At 42.8% G+C, this 27,827-nt stretch overlaps 3 protein-coding genes across 3 annotated transcripts; 2 read left to right on the top strand and 1 right to left on the bottom strand.

The window, feature by feature from the left end:
- Positions 1 to 240: 240 nt before the first annotated feature.
- On the bottom strand, positions 241 to 6,203 carry LOC4349901 (uncharacterized). Its single transcript, XM_015760051.3, has 7 exons — positions 5,698 to 6,203; positions 5,260 to 5,456; positions 5,110 to 5,169; positions 2,152 to 4,122; positions 1,903 to 2,053; positions 903 to 1,288; positions 241 to 776 (listed from the first exon to the last, which is right to left on the bottom strand). Exons 1-7 carry the CDS (start codon positions 5,981 to 5,983, stop codon positions 489 to 491), a joined length of 3,339 nt encoding a protein of 1,112 aa, XP_015615537.1. The 5' UTR covers positions 5,984 to 6,203; the 3' UTR covers positions 241 to 488.
- A 5,021-nt stretch (positions 6,204 to 11,224) lies between these two features.
- Positions 11,225 to 15,635, top strand: LOC4349902 (probable LRR receptor-like serine/threonine-protein kinase At3g47570). Its single transcript, XM_015759610.3, has 6 exons — positions 11,225 to 11,423; positions 11,512 to 11,656; positions 11,836 to 11,898; positions 12,088 to 14,777; positions 14,927 to 15,295; positions 15,378 to 15,635. The coding sequence occupies exons 4-6, from the start codon at positions 12,104 to 12,106 to the stop codon at positions 15,407 to 15,409; spliced, it is 3,075 nt and encodes a 1,024-aa protein (XP_015615096.1). The 5' UTR covers positions 11,225 to 11,423; positions 11,512 to 11,656; positions 11,836 to 11,898; positions 12,088 to 12,103; the 3' UTR covers positions 15,410 to 15,635.
- Positions 15,636 to 25,592: 9,957 nt separating this feature from the next.
- On the top strand, positions 25,593 to 27,396 carry LOC107276962 (pectinesterase). The gene is made up of 2 exons (XM_015760630.3): positions 25,593 to 26,475; positions 26,557 to 27,396. Exons 1-2 carry the CDS (start codon positions 25,665 to 25,667, stop codon positions 27,264 to 27,266), a joined length of 1,521 nt encoding a protein of 506 aa, XP_015616116.2. The 5' UTR covers positions 25,593 to 25,664; the 3' UTR covers positions 27,267 to 27,396.
- The last annotated feature ends 431 nt before the right edge of the window (positions 27,397 to 27,827 follow it).

Raw genomic sequence — 27,827 nt, forward strand, 5'->3', positions numbered from 1 at the left:
TGCTGTCCAGTTTAGCTATCTGCTCAGAATCTACAGACTGATAATATATAAGAATCCAGAGTTCTTGAGTAGTAATGAGTAAGTACATCTGAACCTCACCAGCCGGCTCATCATCATATCCATGTGAGCCATTGCAGGTTTTCCATCCTGAGCGCTGCTTTGGAACCAAATTTTATCAGCTAATAGGATGGGATCAACTTGCAGATAAGATGCCTCTGACCATATCACCACCACCACCACTAGTGTGAAATGGAGACTTTAAACAGCCATTCCATGTTCCAACTTTCACAGGTCATACTAGTTTCTTTCAGACTTTCATTAGGCATGGAAATCATACCAACAGAAATGTAGCCACCGCCCTCAAAATCCACCTCACAAGTCCAGCGGTGTTACTCTAATCACATACCAAGAAGAAGAAGAAATCCAATATCTATATACAAAGGCACACAAGGCCTAACTGAGCCCAATGGCATCGTGCCATCGTCAGTTCACCACGAGGCCATTGGAGCCAATGGCCGATTCTCGACGAAGTTCGTCGCCTGCCCATAGTGAGAATTGTGCAGCAGGATCAGCTTCAGGCCCTTGGCGGGCTCCATGGGCCTTGGGATCCTCCTCCTGGCTCCATGGTGGCTGTTGTAGTAGTTCTCCTCCAGGGTAGTCTCGTCCAGGCACGACCAGGCTGAACCTCTCGGCGCGCTGGCCGCCCACATGAACCTGCTGGAGCACGGGTTCACCAGGGTCTCCCTGAATTCCTTTGCTCCCTCGCAAGGGAATCCCTTCAATAAGACAGAAACACAATGAACTCAATTTTAAATGGGTGGAGTATGGTTTATACTCTGGTTCAGTGGCTCTAATTTGCATGAACTGCAAGGACCGAGTCAAGTTAAGGAGTTTAAGGTTACCTCTGCCATAGCTTTGATCTTAAGCGTGACGCTGTTGGACAGGATGACGATGTTCTGGTTTCCTTTTAGTTTGTTGAAAAGGAGGGCGCAGTCAAGAACGCGATCTTCTGTTTTCGGGGAGACGATATCTGAGAAGCTTCTCGGGGAGAACAAGGCTATCGGATTGAAGGTGCCGGCAGAGATTTCTCTTTCTCCATTGTTGCATAGCGCTGTAGGGGTTGCAGGTGGAGTTGGTGCTACTGGCAGCATCTCGGTTGAACTCTGAACATGGATCCACCAGCTCTCCTTTTCCATGCACTCATTGATCCATTGGAGCATGGAGGTGGCCTTTGATAACATTCTGAACAATCTCTCCCGCTTTTTCAAGCACTCAAGCTCCCTGATCACTGACAAAAGGGTAAACAAGCTTTCAGCTAACAAACAAGAAGCATAGCATGGAAGATGCAGTCGGTTCAGTTAAAAACAAGGGTATGGATTACAAGTGACAACTGCACTAAACTCAATAAAGCATATTGCACTGTGAGCGACAAACATAGTGAGAAATGCAATGCAATGGACCACTTTATACATAGGTGAGCGTGCGCATGCTAAACAGCACAAGAACCAAACATACAAGGTTAATTGCATCTATTTAGTACTATCTCCATCCCAAAATATAAGGGCTTTTGGCAATATAAATGCATAGCCAAAAGCCCTTATATTTTGGGGCAGAGGTTGTAAGAGAATAGCAAGACAGTTAAAGCTACAGAAGCAACTTGTCATTCACTCAACATCACAAAATCCATGGATTACAGGTAGTAAAATCTAGCATGGCATATTTGTTAGAACTAAGCAGCACGACAGAATGACAGATCATGAATTCAGATATAAACAGTACATAAAAAGAATATACGCTGGAAGATATTGCAGGCAACCAAGTTAAAGCATTGGTTAAATGTCTAGTAGACCGAAAGGTAGGTGGACGGGTGAAAAATTTACTATGATAAAGCTCTTAACTTACCAATCATTGGTATGACCAATTGAGTTCCTTTTAAGCCTCTTAGCAGCATGATGGACTTCCTAGATTCATCATCAAGAAGACATTCCATATCAGTTACCATGGTCCAGACTTTCATTCCTTCTTTGGTCTTTTCAGACTCTTGTCCTTTGTGCTGTTCAGCAACAAAAATTAACTTAGTTCAGATTCCTTATCAGAAGAAAAAAAGGGAAAAAATATGTAAAAAATGGAATATTATTGACAAGAACTTACTGGAACATTATTCAGTTCACCCTCCAACTTCATTGCCACATCAACTGCTCTAGGATTAACCTGGGTACTATCAAGTGAACTAGTGTGTCTTAAGGGAGAATTCGACAAGAGTGTCTGGAAGGGGAGCCTATCAACCACCCTTTTCTTTGTGATAGTACTTTCCATTCGTGCACGGTTTTCAGACAAATCCTTTGTTTTCCGAGAAGCAGAAGATACTGGCGTCAAGTTCTCTTTGTCAGAGTAGAAGGCCTCTTGATCTTGGTCAGCATCCACTGTGAGGCTCTTTGGAAGACATCTCCTTGCTTTAATGCCTCCTGAAGATATAGGTGTCAAATTTTCCTTATCAGAATAGAAAACATCATCATCTACTGCGTGACAAACTTTGGACTTTGCTGATAATTCATTGGGTTCTTGTCTATGGATCCTCCTTTTTGAAGTGCATTCTACAGACAGCGAATTATCCACCCTTGGTCCAAGAACCTTCCTACCAATGATGGGCTTCAGATCCCTGGAGGCTGGTGTCACATTCTCTTTGTCTGGGAACAGGTTTCCTTGTCTCACAGGGGATATAGTATCATACTTTTCAGGAGAAAGCACTGAGGTTTCCTCGTCTGTAAGGATGCTATCTTTGAAATCTAGATGTGCAATTGTCATAAACCCTGCATGGCTCTTCTGCATATTTGCATCAACTGAAGTTAGCGGGATAAGATTCTTGGCGATAAGTTCATTTGAATTCATCTGTTCTCCAATGCTCAATATGGAACTTTCATCATCTGAAAAGTCGTTATGTTCCAAATTAAGAGGGGAAATGGAATCCATCAATTCTTGGGAAATGGTAGTGGGCTTCAACCTTAGCTGACTTCTCTCCACTATTATATCTCCTGAGACAAAGGGGGTGATGTTCTCCTTGTCCCATGGACTGTTCTCTTCATTTTCTTCATTTCCTTTCATGTTCGAAATTTCAAATAGATTCTCACTGATTGTGCCTTCACTCTCAGAGTCCTCAGGAGCCACAAAAATCTTACTTTGAGCAAAATTCTCATTGCTTGTGAGAGTTGCATCCAAGTTAAGAAGGGTTAAACCTTCATGCCCTGTGTCTTTGTTGCTGTTTGTATTTTCATCAGATATGTCTTGCATGAATGGATTTTCTAAGATGGGCCCAGACAACTCCTTATGTACAGAAGCACAAAGCTGTAGGATTTTGCTGTCAGTGAAGTCATCGCCTTTGAAAACCAGAGGGGAAACAAAATGCAATAATTCTGATATCTTCTGTGGATTTTCACAAACTGAATCTTGTGAGATACAATTCACAGAGTTGAAATCATTATGCTCTGTCTCCTTAGCAACACTCAGCACGCAGTTTTCATTATCTGAAAATGTTTCATAGTCCAAATTCAGAGGGGCAACATAATGCACAAATTCTTTGGATTGAAGATGATTTGTCTGTTCCTGATTCTCCTCCATCATAATTCTGTCCAAGATATTCATCTTTTCCTTTTCTTCAGCTTCTCCGACATAAGAATTATTAAACAAAACCATGCAGGCTTCACATTCTATCCCACAGTTCTGAGAACATATAGGATTCTCATTTTGGTTTTCTTCTTTCTGATAGCTGTAACTCAAAGGAGTAATTCTTTCCTTGCTTCTGCCAGTCTCAATGCGGAGGGTTTTGACTGACTTCAACTTGGACCTCCTGGCATTTGAAGTGTCCTTTTCGCCTGACTTGACTGATCTTCCAGCATCTTCCACTGTGGCAAGCATTGGTTGTGTAATCGAAGATTCAACAGAATATATAACATGGTTCTCTTCAATCAAATTTCCCTCAATCCTTCCCTCTCTGCTGTCATCAAATTCTGGAACTGAAGATTCTTCCAGAGCAAATAAATCAGCGAACTCAGGTATAGGTGGTGCTGAGGGAATCACATTAGCATGAAAATCAATTTGTTCTGACACAACTTGTTGGCTTGTCTCCTGAGAATTATATCAGATAGTTAGCCTTCCAGAATATGAACTCAAAATTCCAAAGGGAAAGAAAGAAAATCAAGTAGTAGAACCTAAGTCAACAGTGCGATTAGTATTTGACTGTAAGCAATGGAGATTTTGATTTGGTAGGATTTAACTTCAACATGCAAAATATATACCATGCATCCAGTGCAACACATGGGCGTATAACATTCAGACAAATAGCCAAACTAATTGTTTAGCTTGAGATGAAAGTTATTTTTATAATCAATGCATCTAAAGTAACAACCATTCGCAAGCCATATGAAATCACTTTGGAGCAATTTAGATAGTGCACAATATAATCAGCAGCTCCCAATATAACACATAGATTTTTACCCTAATCTGCTCACATGCACAACGCATTTAGGCCATTATGAAGTGGCCGAGATTTTCAAAACCACAACGCAGAAGATTTCTATAGATGGTAAAAGCATCACTAAAATAGCATTAGGCAGAACTCCAGAACGACAGTGTATAGCAAAAGCAGCTAAAAGTCATCGTTTATTAGAAACTTGACATTTCCAATGAAAGGGGCAGGGGCACTACTCTAAGCAACTACTAATTCAAAATTGCTGGGTACTGGATTATTTAGTTATCAGTTAAGAATTAACAGAGCAGAGCAAATAGGGAATCCAGTAGCACATATTAGACTTCAAAATAGTTTGTAATGCATTTCATAAAACTGTGAGCATAGAGTATCAATAAAGTGGATGAGCTAATAGTCATTTGCCATGAAAGAATTTAGCATGTATTTTATTATTTTGGCAATCAGCAGCAGCCAAGGACATTTCTATCGCCTGCATCATATGAATTTCGGCAATCAAGCCTATTGCTTAGCGTTTCAAAACGCTCAACACATATGTCCAGAATTCTACCAAACTATAGAACATGATAACATGACAAAACACACTGATAATTTCAGCATCCAGTTACATGAGTTTACGGGGATCAGACCTGATGAGTCTCAGTATCCGCTGACTCCTTTTGATCAGGCTCCAACTGCTTGCTTGCCTCCTGAGCATTTCAACAAACACTTATATTGCAACAACCATGCCCCCAAAATAATCACAGCTATGGCACTGATCAGAATAGAGAATCTGCTACCTGACAAGTACTAAGCTCCTCCTTATCCTCCTCCAGCAGCGGTGGCAGCAGATCCTCCATGTCAAATGCTTCCGGGAGCGACAGCCAGTGAAGCCGGTATTCCCTCCTCGAGCTCCCAAGCCGCAGTACATCACCGGCTGTCAGCTCCACCGGAGTGTTCGGTGGGATCCTTCGTCCCGAGATCCAAGTCCCATGCACTGTGTAAAATTCACAGGACAAAAATGGGTCAATGCCATGTTAGCTTTTGCCTCATTTTGATCCAAATCGCAAGCAAATATTCGCCATCATCGCAGGAGCTAATCGAGTGATAATCGAAATGAGCTAACGCACGCGTCCACCAAAAATCCCCAAATGAAGCCTCAATCAAAACCAGCCACGCGCACAGGGAGATCGAGGGAGAGGCGGAGCGAGAGGCGCGGGGGAGGAGCGGAATCTCACCGGAGGAGAGGTCGGTGACGGTGATCCGCCGCTGGCGGCGGCGGGAGCGGACCTCGAGGTGGAACCTGCTGACGCTGGGGTGGTCGACGAGGACGTGGCACTCCGGGTGCCGCCCGAACATCACCGGCGGATCCTCCTCCTCCCCACCCCGCCCCCGCGCCGCCTCCTCCACAGGCAGCGGCGACGGGGGCGCGTTGAGGAAGATGTTCTTCAGCACGACTCCCCCCTTGGACACCGCGAACGCCGCGATCGGGGCCTCCTCCCCCTCCGCCGCCGCCGACGCCATGCTGCAGGCAGGGCTAGCGATCTGCGCGTGCGCCGCGATCGGAGACGAGGCGGCGGCGCGACTCGCTGGGTTTGAAGCGTTGGGATTTTTTGGGGGATACGAAATCTGTGGAGACTAGTAGTAGTAGAGGCGGGGGATCTCGCGATCGAGGAGACGTTGGAGGAGGGGAGAGGAGGCGCCGGGTGGGTTCGGATTTGGAAGCTTCGGAAATGCAACGGCTAGAAATTTTATTCTAGAAAAAGATAGAGATAAGGACAAACGTGCGCGTTCCGTTGGGCCGGGCCTGTAAGATGTTTGGCCCAATCAGCATTGGCTCATACGAGGCCTAGCCCATTTATAGGGTTGGGATTATTTTTGTTGGTAATAAGTTTAGGTATCTTAATTTGTTGCCGAGTCTAAATTTCGTCCCTGAACCACAATACTAGATAGATAGGATGCGTCACTCAACTCCCATAACCAGTTGAAATAAGGTCCTTATGCGGTTTGCACAATGATTTTGGTTGACGTGACTTATTTGATTAGGTCTTCGTTCCACGTGGGATTGACGTGACGCTTATGTGGTAATTCAATCCGGAAAAATAATAAAATCATGGGGCCCACATGCCAATTACACCACAAAACAATAAAAAATGGTGGGGGTCCACGTGGACCCTATTGTCATCCTCTCACCTTCCCTCTTCTCTCTCCTCTCTCTTCCACATTATAATTTTTAAATATTATAATATAATTACAATGCAAGTGTATGTAATTTACATTTGACTATTTTTTAAAAGAAAAAATTGTGGCACCATAAATATAAGCAGTCCCTTCTCTTTTTTCTTTCCTTTTTCCTCTTCCAAATTTCTCTCATCATAAATATTTTTATTTTAAAATTATCATCGTTTAAGGTGTATATGCTGTGAGATTGTTACTTCGCAAATGCTTTTCATCTATAGTTAAAAAATTTTACTAATTAAATAACCAAAATTTAATCTTTGGTTGATGAGGTATAGCAAAATGTTTTAACTTATGGAATAGATACTAGATCAATACTTCAACACTTCCCATCAGCCGACGAGGATGCCTGACGATGAACCCAAGTGTCTGTGTCACCGACGCGGCGCCACGTTGAAGTTCATCGACATCGGCAACACCTGCGACACCACCCAGGGTTGGAAATTTTGGACCAAAATTTCGGTCATTTCGGTCCCCTCCGATACGATATTACTTCGGCCGAAATTTTTAAATTTTTAAATTTTTTCATGAATTTTGGTAATATTTGTTCAAATTCAACTAAATTTTGTTCACAATTTCAGAAATTTCGGTGACCTCCGATCAAAGTGAACCCTGACACCACCCTCTGCGACCATTCCAGTGGCGCCTTCATCGTCAAGACATGGACACTAAGGATGAACGACGACGACAACATGGCGTGGACCATGGACACCATGATTGATGCCACCAACGCCTACGCTACCACCAGCGCATCCCACGTGTCAATCCGGAGTACCCCGTCGCGAGCACAGACGACGCTGGACATCGAGAAAATTGACATTTTGCCGTTGTCAAGATAGAGTTTCACTAGAATGCCATCCCACAAGTTAGCTTCGTTAAAATACCACTTTCAAACTAGACTAACACGGTACAATGCCATTTTTTCAACTTCTTCACAATTAAACGATTTTTCCATATTTTGTTTCGTGAAGGTGACCAAAATACCCTTCTCTCCCTCTCTTTCGTTCCCATCTTCCCCTGGCATAGTAGCCGCCGGCGCCGCCAGGGTGGGACACAGCTCAAGCGGGACGGGGAGAGTGACCAGGAGACAGTGTGCCGCCGCGCCCCTTCCCTGCCAGCTCCTCGGCGGCGCAAGCAAGGAGTCCATGGTCGAGCGCGCTGGCCCGCCAGCCGAGCAAAGGAGAACCAATCTGCGGACGACATCAGTTGGATAAGCATAGTATCATACATACACCAATATACAGGCTTGCTACTTCGCGTGACACACAGGGAGCTACCAAGTACCAACAATCAGCAGTACGCACATCCTGGCCAGAGGAGCAAGGTCGACCTCCTCGGTGTCAATAGTGGCCGACGGCAAGCAGCACATGCACAACAGAAGGGAGGCGTCGGGGCAGTGCGCGGCCGCGGACTGCGACGAAGGGCGAACTGGAAATGGCTGCAGGAGAACAAAGACCAGTGGAGGGCGGAACTTGTTGCTTCTTTCGGCAGGAGAACGAAGAACAGGACTCGGCAGGTTCGATCGATTTATCCAGGGGCATTTTGGTGAGTCAAGTTATGAAATTATAGCAAAATAATTTTAATTAGGAAGAAACGGAGAAAATGGCATTGTAGCGAATACCACTTGGTTGAGAGTGGTATTTTAATGAAACCATATTTAAAGATGGTATTTCAGCGAAACCCATTTTTAAGGAGGGCATAATCTCTATTTTCTCCGCTGACATCACCTGAGATACCGGGGTTGGCCTGTGATGATTTAATTTGTTGAGGGCCTATATGCATTCTTTGCCATGACAATTAACGATTTGTTTAGGGCTCCCTATGAGTTTGAGAAAGAAATGACTGTTGATGGAAATTAAGGCCGGTGAAACTTCTTCTGTCTGCTCTGTGCGACAGACATAAAAAAAATGCATGAGATACTTTGTTGTAAATTACTTCTGGTAGTACTACACTGTGCGCTTTTGATATTGGTATACCAATGGTAGAGATCCTAATTACTTGCAAAAAGAACCTTGTTGTAAATATTATATGTATTCTACAATATAATAAATCATATAATAAGCTACATAGTCACAAAACTACACACCCTGTTTGAGGAGCTCGAGATCCTGATAAGTAGGTTATAACAATATAAAAATATTGGGTTTTTCAACTACTGACTTTTAATTTATTTTTTAGATTATATGACTACATACTCTCAAAATATAGGTGAGAACCTATACCGTTTAGAAAGCTAAAGATTCTAGAAGTTGTAGCTACCATAAACTCCCCAAACAAAGGCAAAGTTTGATGTTGAAAATTTAAGGATGAATAGTCAGTTCACTCCTTCAACTTTTGCTCAGAGGTCGAATTAGTCCTTCATGTTTTATAATGTCCAAACAGGACCCTAAAGATTATCATGCGGCTTAATATAGTCCTTACACCCACTTAAAACGCCACATGGACATGCCACGTCATTCGTGCATGTAAGATAACATTTAAATGTCCATTTTAACCTTCAATTTTCTATCAAATAAAGAAAAGAAAAACAAAAAGAAGCAATCATAAAACAAAAAATGTTAATTTTTTTTTATCTATCAATGCTACATATTTTTGCCAATGGTCAAAAGCTTTTTTTTGTGTGTTTTCTCAATAGTTTTTCTTTATTTCATATGAAAACATAAGGGTGTAAAGAACATTTAAATATTGAATTTGCATGCATAGATGATGTGGCATGTACACATGACATGTTTAGAGGGTCTAAGGACCATATTGAATCACACAATGAACTTAAGGTACTTGTTTGGACAACACGAAATGTTAGGGACTAAATTGATCCTTAAGCGAAAGTTCAAGGATCATGTTGGGTATTCACCCAAAATTTAACACAAATTTATGTACTTAAGCCATGAAGCTGTGAAATTATGGATTTAGCATTGAATTTATTGCAAAAGGACAGCATTGTTGTCCCGTTGAAACTTTGAAATATGTGTATTGTAATGAAATTGGCACCAAAACTATAGTTTTCATATACTATGATTCAATATATAGTTTTATGATAAATTTGATGGTTAACATGTAGTATTATAATATTGTGATTGACATATCTACTTAACATATCCAGCAGAACTTCAATCATCGTTTCTTAAAAGAATTACTCATCTACTTTTGGTTCGAATTTATGTAATCAAATTCAATAAGTCAAATTATAGTTTTGTCTGAAGTAACTCCTCTCAGTTCTATTGTGTTGGTGCTTTCATCTTTAAGGGTGATGTACATCATTGTCAATTTTCTTTGCGGAGAAACTTACGATTCTTTATAAAGTACTTTAAGGTATCTAAATTTTACACTAAAAATTTTGATACCTCGAAAAACCTATAGTATCTAGAGATACTAAGTTTTACAATAAAAGATGATTATATTAGGTCACCGTGCATGGAAAGCCCCATTGACTAGTTGCTCTGGAAAGAATGGTACTGAAGGTGAAAGTCACTAGTACAAGAATAAGGCTTCAGGATACAAAGCTGATTTTTTTTTTCGGTGCGCTTGCACCAAATCAATATTTTCCTGATGGAATTTATCATTAGTGACGGGCATGCGAGCACTGACAAGAAAACAGGATTATCTATTCTTGGCGTGACAGTTATCTCTGTGTATAAAATTACATAGTAGCTTTTGTTTCAAACATGGTTAGATATCTACATCGATGGTTTGGTTGCTCAGCCTATAAATGAATTGAAGAGTTGTAGATTAAGGAATTTTGTGAAATGAGTGGCATGAATGAACTGAAGTGCGTGATGCAGCTAGCTAGCCAGACCGGCCGCTCTCTGGTGTTCTCTCTCTAGCGCAGTTGTGAGTTTGAGCTTCTCCTGTCGCTTGTGTTCCTGTTTAATTTTGCTATTAAAATTTGAATTGCATTTGTTCATTTGGCCTCCTGGTAAGTATGGAATTCATCTAATTATATCATTTTCCTCCATACTAGCTCCATAAAAACTGATCAGAAACATGAATCTTGTCTTCTAGAATAGATTTGATCATCAGTTGACACGTGCTATATACTCCCTCGATGTCTCTGTCCCAAAATAAATGCGCACTTCTAGTTCAAATTTGAATAGAGGAGCCTATTTTTTGTTTGGGTTAGTTGGAAAATCCATATCATTATAAATTTCACGGTTTAGAAATATACTATTATTATTCACCTATTTGTAATTATATCATTTCAATTTTAAAGTATTAGAGATATGCCACTATATATCTTTTTACTGTACTCCCTCCATCCCTAAATGTTTGACGCCGTTGACTTTTTTAAACATGTTTGACCATTCATTTTATTCAAAAACTTTTGTGAAATATGTAAAACTATATATATACATAAAAGTATATTTAACAATGAATCAAATGATAGGAAAAAAATAATAATTACTTAAATTCTTTTGAATAAGACGAATAGTCAAACATATTTTAAAAAGTCAACGTAGTCACACAATAAGAGACGGAGGGAGTATTTTCTAACCTTTTAGGACAAATCTACCCCTGTCTTCTCCATTCAATCGTTCATCCTTTCTTTCCTCTGATCCTCTCTACTGTCCCCTTTCAACCTGTCATCGCCGCGTCCACCGCAGCGTCGCACCCCGCCGTTGCGCTACGGCTCCTCGGCCTCCTCGCCGGACATCGCTCTCCGGATGTGAGGACTGAGGCGCCGCCGGATCCAACAGCAGCAAGCAAGCCCTGTCTACAGCCTTCCAATGTTGAAATACTTTATTTTGCTGCAACCCTCTAGCATCCTGCTCCAACCTTGTAGCGCACAAATTACAAATACTTTGTTCTTGTTGCAGCCTTACTGCGTCCTGGCATCCTGCTTGTCTAGGGATTGTTCTTGCTGTATGCCAGAGCTGAGAGGAGAGAGAAAGGGAGGGGAAGAAAGAAGAGGATGAGGAGGAACAAGAGAAGGTAATTTGGTTTGGAAATCGAAGTGAAAGGGTAAGTAGTGGTATATCCCAAATACTTGTTAAATTATAATGGTACGGATCCAATTAGCCCTATTTTTAAACAGAGGGAGTATCTAATATGTCTTGACGCCCATTCTGCAAAATTAATATAGCTATCATGCAAGGGCAAAAGATTTCACATGCTTGTTTTGACTTGTATTTTTGGTGTAGGAGCAATTAAGAAAGGCAAGTCCTCAGAAAAAGGAAATACCTGATTATTAATTTTTCATGCAGGTAATTCTTAACAAAATTAGAATGAATATTTGCTAGGACATTTTTGAACACCTTTACTATTAAAGTAGTAGGTGACACTTCCATTTTTGTCCAGAAAAGAATGCTTGGTTCACACTTAGTATTTATAACTATTCAGAGTTTCTTGCTTTTATTATCTATATGAATATAACTAAGACATAAATTCGGCAGAGTTGGTTAATTGGTCATGAAGTTTACCACAATCCGGCAGTATCTGTTGGTGCTTATGGCTAGCAGTATAATCAAAATCATGTGCAGCTCATTATATGGGAACGAGACAGATCGACTCTCACTACTTGAGTTCAAGAAGGCAATCAGTATGGATCCACAGCAAGCCCTGATGTCCTGGAATGACAGTAATTACTTTTGCAGCTGGGAAGGTGTCTCCTGCAGGGTGAAAACTCCACATCGCGTTATCTCTCTAAACCTCACAAATAGAGGATTAATTGGGCAGATGTCTCCTTCTCTTGGAAACCTAACATTCCTCAAATTTCTCTTTCTACCTGCAAATTCATTTACTGGAGAGATCCCTCAGTCCCTTGGCAATATGCATCACCTGCAAATTATCTACTTGAGCAACAACACATTGCAAGGAAAGATACCTAATCTTGCAAACTGTTCCAACCTCAAGGTGCTATGGCTGAATGGAAACAATCTGGTAGGACAAATCCCTGCAGATTTGCCTCAACGCTTTCAAAGCTTGCAACTCTCAATCAACAGTCTTACTGGACCCATCCCTGTTTATGTTGCCAATATCACAACGCTGAAAAGGTTTAGTTGTCTGTATAATAACATCGATGGCAACATACCAGATGATTTTGCAAAGTTACCTGTGTTAGTATACTTGCATCTGGGTGCAAATAAATTGGCAGGTCAGTTTCCACAAGCTATCCTGAATCTTTCTACTCTTGTTGAACTTACCCTTGCTTCCAATCATCTGAGCGGAGAGTTGCCGTCCAATATTGGTGACTCTGTACCAAATCTCCAAAAGTTCCAATTGGGCGGCAACTTCTTTTATGGGCATATCCCAAATTCATTGACAAATGCTTCCAAGTTAAATCTGATCGATATATCAATCAATAGTTTCACTGGGGTTGTGCCTAGATCCATTGGCAAACTTACCAAACTGTCTTGGTTAAATCTTGAGCTGAATAAATTCCATGCACATAGCCAGAAAGATCTGGAGTTTATGAACAGCTTAGCCAACTGCACTGAGCTACAAATGTTCTCCATATATGGTAATCGCTTTGAAGGCAATGTGCCAAATTCTTTTGGAAACCATTCCACTCAACTGCAGTACATACACATGGGATTAAATCAGTTCTCAGGATTAATTCCTTCTGGTATAGCAAACATTCCCAACTTGATTGCTTTAGAATTGGGTGGTAATCTGTTTACAACTGTGATTCCAGATTGGCTTGGAGGTCTCAAAAGCTTGCAGACCCTAAGTTTATTTAACAATTTATTCACTGGACCCATTCCACCATCTCTGTCCAATTTATCTAATTTGGTAGAACTTGGTCTAAGCACAAACCAGCTCGATGGGTACATACCACCAAGCTTGGGATACCTCCAAGTGCTTGAGGAATTTACTATTTCCCATAACAATATTAATGGTTGGGTACCAAACGAAATCTTCGGTATTCCAACAATATCATTAATTTGGCTATCATTCAACTATTTAGAGGGAGAACTTCCTTCTGAAGTAGGCAATGCCAAGCAGCTCATGTACTTGCACCTTACATCTAATAAACTGTCTGGAGATATTCCAAGTACTTTGGGTAACTGCGAAAGTTTGGTAGACATCAAGTTGGACCAGAATGTTTTTACTGGAAACATTCCCATAACATTAGGCAACATAAGTAGCCTAAGAGGGCTTAACTTGTCTCACAATAACTTAAGTGGGACAATACCAGTGTCTCTTGGTGACCTAGAACTTCTTCAACAACTAGATTTGTCTTTCAACCATCTTACAGGTCATGTCCCAACAAAAGGAGTGTTCAAGAATACGACTGCCATACAAATTGATGGGAATCAGGGGCTTTGTGGTGGTATACCAGAGTTACACCTGCTTGAATGTCCTGTCATGCCTTTGAATTCAACCAAGCACAAGCATTCTGTTGGACTGAAAGTAGTGATCCCATTAGCCACAACAGTGTCACTTGCTGTAACAATAGTATTTGCCTTGTTTTTCTGGAGAGAAAAACAGAAGAGGAAATCTGTATCTTTGCCCTCATTTGATAGCAGCTTTCCCAAAGTCTCTTACCACGATCTTGCTAGAGCAACAGATGGATTCTCGGCATCTAATTTAATTGGCAGGGGAAGATACGGTTCTGTATATAAAGCACAACTGTTTCAGGGTAGAAATGTTGTTGCTGTCAAAGTCTTCAGTCTAGAGACAAAGGGAGCACAAAAGAGCTTCATTGCAGAATGTAATGCTTTGAGAAATGTGCGGCATCGCAATCTAGTTCCTATCCTTACTGCGTGCTCAACTATTGATTCCAGGGGAAATGATTTCAAAGCCTTAGTGTATAAGTTCATGACACGTGGTGACTTGTATGAGTTACTATACTCAACTGGTGATGATGAGAACACTTCAACTTCAAATCATATTACACTGGCTCAGAGGTTAAGCATTATAGTGGATGTAGCAGATGCATTGGAGTACCTCCATCACAATAACCAAGGAACTATTGTCCATTGTGATCTTAAGCCTAGCAATATTCTCTTGGATGATAATATGACAGCTCATGTTGGGGATTTTGGGCTTGCAAGATTGAAAATTGATTCAACAGCATCAACTTCTGCTGATTCAACTTCTTCAATTGCAATAAAGGGCACAATTGGATACATTGCTCCAGGTGCCGCCCATTTTCATACAGCACTATACTTTTTTTTTCCATTTTCAATTGAGAATTGTTCATGCAAGTTTCATTAACATTTTTTTAATTGAAGTTTCATTAACATTTGGAATAATTCAATAAACTCTCCTTTTCTAAATGGTCTATAGAGTGTGCATCAGGTGGTGGTCAAGTTTCAACTGTTGCAGATGTTTATAGCTTTGGGATTATTCTTCTTGAAATATTTCTACGGAAGAGACCAACAGATAATATGTTCAAGGATGGTCTGGACATCGCAAAATATGTTGAGATGAACTCTCCAGATAGAACACTAAATATTGTTGATCCAGAATTACTAGACGACAAACAATTGCAAGAAATTCCTGTAACCATGAAGGAAAAATGCATTGAGTGTTTAGTTTCAGTGCTAAACACAGGACTTTGCTGCGTTAAGATATCCCCTAATGAGCGCATGGCAATGCAAGAAGTGGCTGCAAGGTTACATGTCATTAAGGAGGCATATGCCAAAGCAATCTCTGGTAATAATGGCATTATTTGTATCATACGGAGTACTATATAAATAAGTATGCAAACAGCTGATGCTTGAGGCTTGCATTGCAGATTCGCAGGCAGTTATCAGCGACAAAACTTAGTCGCTGACGAAGTAGAACATCCGGCACATGAGGTTGCATGCTGTTTTTTTCTCTCGTATTTATTGTAAGGATTCTGACGTAATCTGATGGAGAAAGCAGGCATGCATGCTTGCAGTAGCAAATATGTTATGCTTTTTCCACTGAAAGTTATAAATAAATTTGGCTTTGTGACATTATTGAATTATAATTATGAGAAACTGGATATATTTTGTATTGTTGCCAAAAATGATGACATTTTCCTCCCACAATTTATTCTAAAGGTTGCCAGTAACTTCTCCAGAATGACCACAATATAACATAATCTTCCAGATCAAACGCATGCAAGAAAGGGTAGAGATATGATATTCTTGTAATTTCTAATGCATTTATATAAGAAAAGGATGCAGTTCTTGCAGTATTATCAGACGGCATGGAACAGAACATTTTCAGCAGGGACTCTCAGGGCGTCCTGATCCTATTTAATTATGAAATGATGCAAGATGCAAGGAAGAATGTAGTGTATACCTCCAATTTTGTCCTAACTTTTACTGTTCCATCCTCTCTGCCACAAAGAATTAGGCAATAGATCTGCTCAGCTCTGCACAGAAAAAAATTGGGGAGGGGTTGGATGGACGTGAGGCAGTGGCTCGGCGGCAGGCACCAGCGCTGGCAAGAGAGGCTGGGAAGCAGCGGCGCCGGCGCCGGTGAAGAAGGTGGGCGAGGAGGAAGAAGGAGGGCGGCCGACTAGGCTAGGGAGAAAGTAAGTGCACATCCAGAAAATCATTTTGTTGGTGTTATAATATATCTATACTAATTATACTTAGATCATGGTGTTATAATATATGGATAAGCAGTTTCAGTACATGTTTTTCTTCTGCTGTAGATCCGCCTCTGGGAGGAGGAGAAAGAGGTGGCCATGGGAGGTTAGGGTAGGGAGGTATTAGTTGCCGGCGTAGCGTAGCGCTGGGGTGGTACAAGGCGGCGCGGAGATCTCCGGCGACTGGCCGGCGACAAGTTTCGCCGGGGAAGGGGATGCATTTTGCAGGAAGGTCCTTAATATTTTTGTGAAAAAAATGACACTTACTAATGGTCCTGTTTTGCAAAATAGCCCCTGCCTCGTTGCTGGTGGGCTGACATGTCCACATCCAGCCTGGCCCAAATTAACTGCTGATAGGGCCGGGCCGATAGAGTATGAGAAACAGAATTACGAGCCCATTGTCAGTGTAGTTAACGATGAAACTGTTTGGAAATGCCATCGCTCTGCCCATCAACCGTGAATAATTTTCCGAATCGAACCATCGATTTTATTAATTGGGTATTGTAGATCTCTTGGAATTCGACGGATAGATCGATCGAGCTAGGAACTCGAAAATATTAATGCGTCCAAATAAACAGAAATTTCAAAGTGCTCTCGAGAAATTAAAATTATCTAAATTTCATAGTGCCATCCGTTGATTCCTAGTCAAACTCATCTAAATCCGCTAGCCGCGGCCATGGAAACCCAACCGGAGATGGCGGTACCCACGGTGGCCGGTAATGCTCGAGCACATCGGCGAACTCGAGGTCGATCACGAGGATTCCTACTCCAACTCCTGCACAGCCGACGCCGTCGCCGCCAACACCGCGGCGGTGACCTCGCTCGCTGTCAGACCCCGGATATTCAGAGAAAGAAATGGAACCCAGAAATCGCTTTTGTGTGCGTCGCAAGGACCTAAACTAGGGTTCCTACGCTAGTAATCACCGACTCTCCCCATTGTGTCACATGGTCCTTTTGCTCTGTGATACTGTCAGGTCATAGACAAACAGTATAGCCAGCACAGTAACAAGAACAAGCTAGCATGGTGAACTACGAGTAACAATTTTTTTTCAGGAATAACACAACCCCAAACACCATATCGAAAATTATTAACTTTTAAGCATGAGTCACCAGCCTTCCTCTCCTAGTACTACACATGACAAACAGTAACAAACGGAAACAAGACGATCTCTACGCATACCCTTTGCCCGGCAGTGGCCGCCGCCCCGCGCCGCGTCCTTCCTCCTCGGCCTCCTTGCGCGCCTGCTCGACGCGCTCCTCGACCTCCCCCTCCGTGTACCCTTGCTCCTCGAGCGCGTCCCTCAGCAGGAGCAGCCGCAGCTCCACCTGCCGCTTCCGGTCGTGCTCCAGGATCTCCTTGCTCGGCTTCCGCATCCCGCCGGCGTCGTCGAACCCCGGGGCCGGGGGCGGCGCCTTCGGGGGCCCGCCCGCCGACGACGACCGCGGCTTGATGAAGAACTTGTTGGTCTGCACGTGCCCATTCGTGCCCGACCCCCGCGCGGTCTGGAGACCGATATATGCCGTTGTACATTGCGGCGGCGGCCGGGGAGGTGGTGGTGGTGGTGGGCCGGCGTAACCCTAGCTAGGGTTTCGATCGGTTTGGTTCGTCGCGAGATCGCAAGGCAATGTTTGGCTAATGGGAAATGGAAATGATTTCCACCAACAAAAAGACATCTTTAAATCCTACCCCCATTTCCCATTATCCAAACACACCCCAAATTCGGGAGGGAGACGGGATGAGAGAGAGAGAGAGGAGGAGGAGGAGGAGGCGAGCGTGATCTTATTCGGCGGCGCTTCGTGGGACGGAGAATAATAATTCAAGTCGGTTTCTGCCCCACTCGAATTGATGAAATTTTGGATTAAAGTGTACGCTTTTCAAACTGCTAAACGGTGTATTTTATATGAAAACTTTTGATATGAGAGTTATTCTAAAATATCAGATTAATCCATTTTTTAAGTTTGTAATAATTAAAACTCAATTAATCACATGCTATTACCATCTCGTTTTGCATAGAGCACTTAATCATCTTCATCTATATCTCAGGAGATTCAAACACCACCTACATAGGTTGCTTCGTGGCGAGATGACGCTACATATGGGGTATTTGTCGGCGGAAAGGGAAATATACATGTTTTTTCTTAAAAAAAACTGGAAATATACAGTTCAACCTTCGTTGTTTACTCTATGCTGATAAACAGACAAAAAAAACGAAGAAATCAAAATCAAATTTATAGGTAAAACTTTTATGTTATATATTTTTAAATGTCAATGTAAGAAATAAATTTTAATATAAATACTCAAAACTAACTTAAATTTTGAAAATTGTCTGCACTAATAAACTAACAAGCAAACGATGTTTTCAATCTCACCAGTAAAAAGGTCCACAGGTATGCAATAGGGAGGGTCGACGATACAAACATGCCTTGTCCTCATCGGCTTCTTCTTTTTTTCTTTTATTATACCGTAAGTTTACACATGCACACACCACAGTAAACGCAACACACTCACGTACCCACGAACTGTCTATGCGTAATATTCATGGATAATACTCCCTCCATCTCTAAATATTTGACGCCGTTAACTTTTTTAAATATGTTTGATAGTTCGTCTTATTAAGAAAAATTAATTAATTAATATTTCTTTTCCTATCATTTTGATTAATTGTTAAATATACTTTTATGTATACATATAGTTTTACATATTTCACAAAAAGTTTTTGAATAAGACGAACGGTCAAATATGTTTAAAAAAGTCAACGACGTTATATATTTAGAGACGGAGGGAGTATTATTTAAATCTTATTGGATGAAGTTATACAACCATGAATTCAACATCACACCACTAACGCTTCTCCATGAGTTTTCTCAAGGTGAAATTTGCATGTTTATGAATAGACCTTGATTTATTTAATTTTTTTTCGGGGGAACAGACCTTAACTGCAGCTTTCAAAACATTTAGGACCTCTTTGATTCAAAGGAAAATTCATAGAAATTTTAGATGATTTCAATCCTATAAAAATTTTTCCTATATAAATTTTGGAGAAAATTTAGGGGCAATTGCATCCACACCCCCACTTTCGAAGCCAATTGCTGTTTTACCCCCACTTTTTAGGGTTTGCACTTTTACCCCCTTTTTAATTTGAAGCAGCCGTCTACCCCCATTTGTGACAGCCGTTTGGTGGGTCCCACGATTTTGTGTTAAAAAATACAAAAGGAAATTTAAAAAAGGTTTTAGGAAATATGATATTACGTTTATACCCCTAAGGGAATGGATAGGAATATAGGATGAGTGAGTCTCCTCCCAGGCTGACACCACCATGCGTCGTTTTCCTGGAGATCAAAACCCTAGCGCCGACTGAGACCGGGCGGCGGCGTGCGCGCGGCGCGGAGGCTGCGGATCGAGGGCGCGCGAGAGCGGAGGCGTCGGCCGCAGGAACATTGTTCAGAGAACTCTCAATCGTGTGTAGTGGAGTACTAGTGTGTATGGTCACTGAAATGGCACTTTTAAGGAGGTGTTGCTATTGCCTTTTGCTTCACTACTCGGCTCCATTTATCTAAAAATATTAAGAGTAAATTGTGTCCGCGGTACATAAACTTGTTAGGTGGGTGCAATTTAGTGTAAAAACTTGAAAAACTCTCGTTTTGGTGCACAAACTTGTATAGGTGCGTGCGGACTATGACTAAATAGAATAGCAAATCTAATTTTGCTGAGTTGGATGATGAGTAGACCGCCAACTAAGCATTCACGTAAGAAGGACAGGTTTGCCTGCTCGTAAGCAATGGCCCTGTTTTATCAGAAAACCCCTTCTATTGTTTGGTATTTCGATCATGTATAATTTTTCAGTGAAACGAATCTGAGAGGTGTTCATAGCGGCGGGGAGCTGGGGAGGTCGAATCCGCGGTGGCTGTAGTGATGGGGGTCGAGCCCGATAGCTACGCCGTGGGGGGAGTCGAGTCCGACGGTGGCTACAACGGGTAGGTCAAGTTTGACGGCAGTGGCTGCAACAGTATTGCCGAGACTGACGATAGTGATAGATGGCGAGGAGGTCAAGTTTAGTGGGAGAGCTTAGAAGTTGATGCTGCGGTAGGCATTTGAGTGGCTTGCTTTAGGCCAACATCGGTTATCTCAGACTCTGACAATTCATATAGCAACTTTGAAGCCTAGCTCCAATGCTTCAGTGCAGACATTGAAGCAGCAAGGAATTAAGCCATTGTGCCGTCAGATTAACAGCATGAACATTAAATCCACTGAAGCAACAAGGATATAATGCTTAATTGTACACATTGTGACAAAATCTGAACACAATGAAACACGTGAGTGCATATTTTGAACAGAAACTGAGATCCTGAATAAAATTCAGTGAATAACCTGAATGAAAACTAAATGCATAACTTGACATGAATTTGATTGTGCACTAGTAATGTAGCTCAAAATCGATAACATGGAACCAACTTTATGAATGCATAGTATAAACTACTGTTTCTTTTTCTTGGGAGAGTTTTTCTTCTTGGGTGCTGCACTTCTCTTCCTCAATGTGGCCCTGCCTTGTTTGGTTGATGTGGTTAGTGGTAGTTGAACCCCTTCTCTCCTATTAGTAGCAATGAAAGCAGACTCTGGCACTGCTCCTGGATTCACCCTTTCTTGATGGTTGCTAGCAGCCTGTAAAAGATTATGTACTAATTTTATGATGGTTGCTATTAGCTGACAAAATGCTAGCTTAATGAAGGATTGTTTTTTCTTTGAGAACTTAATGAAGGATTGTCACCTCCTTAATAAAAGCTTCCACCACAGATGAACTCAGATAGTTAGAATTTTGCTGGGGTATGCTAAGCAGGTGCATTTCCTGAAACAAATATATGTTCTGTTTAAAATTCCTTGTTAGTGTAGCTAAACATATACACAAGCAAAATGAGCATCAATAGTACCTGAGTGATGACAGGTTCCTGAAACAAATATACAATGAGTTTAAAATTCATAGTTAGTGGAGATAAACAAATACACAAGCAAAATAAGTATAAATATTACCCGAGTGATGACAAGCTCTTCTGAATCAACAATTGATGAAGTCGCCATTTGCTGCATAGGTTGCTTCTGAAGTTTTAAGTCAGCCTTCCTCTGTTTACAACTAGTTTTGTTGTGACCACCATTTTTGCAGTAGCTACAATGCATCTCTACTCCATGCTTTGAAATTTTAGTCCCACCCTCTAGTTCTTGGGGCTGTTTTCTCCTAGTTTTCTTTGGCCTCCCCACTTTCTTCTCATATACTGGTGGCTTCACCTCTATACCCTGCATCTTCTCCCAGTGGATACTATCTCTCAGTGGCATTATGTTGTAGCTATAAGCTTGTTCATAGCACCTGGTTGAATAGCAAAATGACACTACATCCTCTGGCTTGATTCTTTCATGTCTTAGACAGGAAATGGCATGGTTACAAGGAATCCCAGTGAGCTGCCACCTCCTGCAATCACATCTCTTTACATTAAGTTCAACAATGTATTGAGATCCTCTGTCGCTAACCTGAAATGCTCCCATCCCAGCAGGCAAAACATAGCATGTATTAGCTATCTCTGTATTTTTCTCGACCTTCCGTTTTATTTTTGGGCAGAGGCCACATGGCCAATTCCTTTCTAGTTCTTTTTGCTTGGTGTACAACCTGTTCATGATCTGATTTCTAATCCTCTCAAGCATAGACAAAATAGGCATCTCCCTGGCATCAAGAATGTACTTGTTAAACACTTCTAAGTTATTGTTAAGAAGGATATCACACTTCGGAAAGTCACTGAAAAAGGCTCGACACCATTGGTTTGGAGGAATTTCTTCAAGGTACTTATAAGCTTCACTACTTAATGCCTTCATCTTTTCCATATTGGCATTCCACTCGGGCACAGTGCTAGATCTTGTAATAGCCCAAAGTTGGTTCTTTAGTGTCTCCCTTTATGTAACACTTGAAAATTTTAATATAGATGCCTCACACAGAATCTTTGTTCAGCATGAGAAAACTCCCTTCTCACAGCTGGAACAAGCCCCTGGAAACGAATTATAAAGAATTATAGTTAGGAACTAAAATGTAAGTTATGTATATTATGAAAAATCAGACGAAGTCATACCTTCTGCCTATCAGTCATCACTGTCCATGCAGATGTATTCTCAATGCCAAGGTCTTTTTTTAGAGTGTCAAGAAACCAACTCCAGCTTTTCAAGCTCTCAACTACAACTACTGCAATTGCAATGGGAAAAATGCAGTCATTTGGGTCCATACCAACAGCAGTTAGGATATGGCCACCAAATTTTGTTTTAATATGGCATCCATCAAGACAAATGATAGGTCTACACCCAGACATAAACCCTCTCTTGCAAGCATCGAATGACATATACAAAGTATGGAAGCAACCAAAATGTAGGTTCAGGTAGAATGAGCTCCCTAGGTTAGAGGTTCTCAATTCTTGTCCATAGTCCCATAATTGGTTGTACTGAGATATTTCATCTCCATATATGGCCCTCATAGCCATCCTTCTAGCTCTACCTAGCTTGTGCCTAGATGGTGTTAAGTGGAGTTCCTTCTGAATTTTCTTAGCAAAGCTCATCGGTGTCATTTTGTCATTATCTCTAAATTCCTCAATGTACCTTTTTGCAAGATACTTAGCTGTGACGGCCTTGATCTCCCACTGTTTAGAGCAGGTGTGCTTCTCTATATATTCCCTTACCACTAAGCATTTGACTCTATTATCCATAGATGCAGACAACATCCATGGACAACCTTCAGCACACTTAGCTTCAATTCTTGTTTTGGTATTCCGTGTCTTCTTAATAGCAACTCGGTTCTTTATAGTATATTGATCTATTGCTTTCCTAAGCTCTACAGCATCTGCAAACATCATGCTAACCTTGAACTCAGGTGTCTCCATGTCTACATCAGCCCTAAAACTCTTAAAACTGAACTTGATTTCTTCTTCTTCTTCTTCAGAAATATCTGGCATCATCAACCTTTCATCTTCAGATGAACCATAGTCTGAACCCTCCTCTTTATTATGCGCTAACTCAATTTGCCCTTCAACACAATTATCAAACAAGTCATCATCCTCATGATTAATCTCATAATCACTATCAACAAAATATGGATCTTCAGTTCTTGACTCCTCTTCATCATCAATTTTAGCGTCGGTAGCACGTTTATCTACAATCAACTCCCCACCATCACTCTTAGCCCTAATTATTTTACTTGGTTTCACAGCAGTACGCAAAGGATCTGAACCAATAATTGCCACATCATCTAAGTCACTAGCGTCGACTATGTCTTGATGATCTGCATACAAAACAAATGATCGGACCCTAGGTACAAGAGCGACCATACTATTAGTGTCTGCATCACACTTAACCCTCCTCAACCCATCATTTAATTGTTTGCCAGGAAGCAACCAGTAAATTTTGGTGTTATCAGATTTCTCATATCCTAGTTCTTCAATGAAATCATCAACCCACAACAGTGACCAAGAATCTGACTCACAATGGTCAAACCAGCTTACTCTACCATCAACATAAGCCCGGTTTACACTATCTCCTGATTTATCTCCTTTTGTTGCTAACTCAATTGGCAGTAGGCTATCGTGAAACTGATCTCTAGCATGGGCATCATCGTGGGCTACAACACAAAAGAAGATTCGGAGGAATCGGAAGATGTATGAGGGGTTATTTACAAATATGTGTAGCCAACTCACGCCCCCATAACGTGTGTATGCGCCAATGTGGCATCCTAATCACGAGCCAACTCAATAAGATTGGTGATGAAGTCATGTCTTGGCCTTGGTTCGCACGCACTACGCAAGTTTGTGTACCGAAACGAGAGTTTTTCAAGTTTTTACACTAAATTGCACCCACCTTACAAGTTTGTGTACCGCGGGCGCAATTTACTCAAATATTAACTAAAGTCCCTTTTTCTAATCATGGCTTTCATGAGCCTTAAACCCAAGTTTTTACAGACAAGTGACAGGTCGATGAATCAGGTCACTGTAAGAGCCTGTCAATACATTGTGCAGAGCGTGCAGCATCAGTGCACCTTCAGCCGTGGCTTATTTCTATGGGACACTATGTCAAAATTTTGTCGAAATGCTGTCGTAATTTTATTCAAATTTTGGTCAAATTTTGTATCTGCCTAGTATTTGTGATTTTTATTTGTTAAAATATAAAAACATCACAAGAGATGCTCACATTTGAATTATTTATAACACTCACAAAGCTGAAAAAATGGGGGCAAAATCACACAAAGCTGAAAAAATGAGGGCAAAACTACAATAACCAACAAGGGTATATATGTCATTTTCTCTATAACTAACACCGTTAGTTGTGGCTGTTACAAATGGGGGTCCATGGCTGCTTCAAATTCAAAAAGTGGGGTAAAACAAAGTGGGGGTATGGATGCAATTGCCCCGAAAATTTAACACGAGGTAGAACGTCATGAAAAAAAATCCTTTGGATCTTTATATCTCCTTGAATTTCTGCGTTTTTCCCATGGCTTAATCAAACGGTCATTCATATGTTTTTCTTATGTTTTTCTTGTATTTTGCAATTCTTTATTTTACACTTGCATTCCTATCATAATCATATGTTTTTTCTAATTGTCCGTTTTTGTTCATCTATGTGATTCAAGGAGGCCCTTAAATTAATCCAACAAGCAGTATGCTACTCCCTCCATTTCTAAATATTCGACGTTGTTGACTTTTTTAAATATGTTTGACCGTTGGTCTTATTCAAAAATTTTAAGTAATTATTAATTCTTTTCCTATCATTTGATTCATGGTTAAATATATTTATATGTATACATATAGTTTTATATATTTCGCAAAAGTTATTGAATAAGACGAACGGTAAAATATGTGCTAAAAAGTCAACGGTGCCAAATATTTAAAAACGGAGAGACTAGTATCGGCTGTGTTTAGTTCCAACCAAAGTTTGGAATTTGGTTGAAATTGAAGACGATGTGACTGAAAAGTTATGTGTGTATGAAAGGTTTGATGTGATAGAAAGTTAGAAGTTTGGAAAAAAACTTTGGAACTAAACACACCCATGGATCAGGATCAGTATAGAGACAGATACATGCAATCGATCCAACACTCCCCTGTACGAGGACAAAGCTTAGGTGCAACAGGTTACTTCCCGCGGTGGCCAAATTCACACGAGCAGACAGAAAAACCGCCACGTACGCTTGCCAAGTCACGGGACGATGCTTACCTCCACGCTCATCGTCACCCACCGTGAATGCCTTGCTGCTCGATCTCTGCACCTGCGTTTGCTGCCGCCGACAAGCAAGCCACGGCCACGAGCAGCCATGGATTCCTCCTCGATCGCATCGGTGACCATGTCCTCACGCCATTGCAAGCACTCTGCACTGCAACAACCTATAAAGACTCAGCCGCCATTGACGCCACCGTTGCAATCTCCATGACCAGCAGCAGATCAAGAAAATGGCGGCGGCGACGGCGAGAGCGAGACGGCCTCATGTCCTCTGCTTTCTCCTCCTCGTGATGGTCATGCCATGCGCGATCTCGGCCGCTGATCTGGCGTCGGACGGCCGTGGGAGGTTGTATCAGGTGGCCATGGACCAGGCCGCGCGCGCCCTCGCCGAGGCCCGGGCGGCGCGCCGGGACGACCCGCGCGACGGCGTGGCGCGGCGGGGCGCCGCCCAGGCTTGGGCCGACTGCGACCAGCTCGTGGCGTTCGCCGTCGGGCACCTGAACCGGACGGTCGCCGCGGCGGCGAGGGGGGTTGACGGCGACGACGTGGCGGCGTGGCTCAGCGCCGCGCGCACAACCGTGGGCACGTGCCTCGACGGGTTCGGCGAGCTCGGCGCGTCCCCCGGGCCGGAGTTCGCCGCCGCGCTGGCGAACGTGTCGAGGCTGGTGACCGACGCGCTCGCGGCCACCGCGCTCCGGCGCGGGACGGAGAATGGCGCGCGCGCTGCAACAAACTCAGGCGATGGCGACGGCCGGATGCTCCCGCTCGACATGGCGAGGCCGGGAGACGCCGACGTGGTCGTGGCGAAGGACGGGACGGGCCATTTCTGCACCGTCGGCGAGGCTCTCAAGGCGGCGGCGAGGCGGGCGACGAACGGTGGCGGGAGGACCGTGGTGTACGTCAAGGCGGGCGTGTACAACGAGAACGTCGAGGTGTGGACCACCAACTTGATGCTCGTCGGCGACGGCATTGGCCGGACGGTGATCACCGGAAGCCGCAGCGTCCGGGGAGGCTACACCACCTTCAGCTCCGCCACATTCGGTACGCCACGTTCATCTCTCTCTCTCCTTGCGAGCTGTGAGTGTGAGTGTGTGACACTGACATGGATGGATGTCCATGAAGCCGTGAACGCCGACGGCTTCGTGGCGTGCGGCGTCACGTTCAGGAACGCGGCGGGCGCCGGGTCCGGGCAGGCGGTGGCGCTCCGCGCCAGCGGCGACCGCGTCGCGTTCTACCGGTGCAGTTTCGAGGGACACCAGGACACGCTGTACGCGCACACGCTCCGCCAGTTCTACCGCGAGTGCGCCGTCGCCGGCACCGTCGACTTCGTGTTCGGCAACGCGGCGGCGGTGCTCCAGCGCTGCAGCATCCGCGTCCGCCGCCCGCCGCTCCCGGGGCAGCCCGCCGTGGTCACCGCGCAGGGCCGCGTCGACCGGTACGAGCGCACCGGGTTCGCCATCCACGGCGGCCGCGTCACCGCCGCGGCCAGGTTCGGCGCCCCCGGCGCGGCGGCGTCGGCGCCGTTCGAGGCGTACCTGGGGCGGCCATGGAAGGAGTTCTCCCGGGTGGTGTACATGGAGGCGTACATGGACGCCACGGTGGGCGCGGCGGGGTGGCTGGCGTGGGACGGCACGGCGTTCGCGCAGAGCACGGCGTTCTACGGCGAGTACCGGAACTCCGGCCCCGGGTCCGGCACGGAGGGGAGGGTGAGGTGGGGTGGGTACCATGTCATCACCGATCCCGGCGTCGCGGCGGAGTTCACCGCCGGCGAGATGGTGAACGCCGGCGAGTGGCTGGGCTCCACCGGTGTCCCTTTCACTCCTGGACTCTAGCTCTGTATGTATATTGGCATTTTGTGCTAGGGACTGGTGATTTTGTGTATACAGGGACTAGATTGAGGTCCCCATCATTTGTAAAATCAGCCGCGGATAAAATTTAAATTTTAAATTTAAAGTTGATTTTTTATAGAAGTTTATTTTCCAGCATTGACTTTTAAATCACTAATAACTAATAACGTATATATAAAAGTTTAATTTATAAGTTATACTGTTATTTACTAATATACCGTATACTATGTATTATCCCATTTATCCGTATATGTCCAACTGATGAGGAACTAAAACTACTGACGGTATCCTATCTTATTATAAAGTTATAACCCACTAACTCTAACACTCAACATGCAAATATGCCATCTCATCATCCACTAACAATAATTACATGCAAAACTAATACAAACATGCAACATCATCTATAATTCATTGAATTTACAAGTCAACATCTAATCATCCTCCTTCACATTATTTTTCAGAATATTTTTAACATGTATATATCCAACATTTTTATAATCCTTAACATATATTCATGCATATAATCAAAGTGCGGGATATCAT

This window comes from Oryza sativa, chromosome 11 (genome assembly GCF_034140825.1).
Source record: "Oryza sativa Japonica Group chromosome 11, ASM3414082v1".
In the NCBI taxonomy this organism is placed as follows: Eukaryota; Viridiplantae; Streptophyta; class Magnoliopsida; order Poales; family Poaceae; genus Oryza; species Oryza sativa.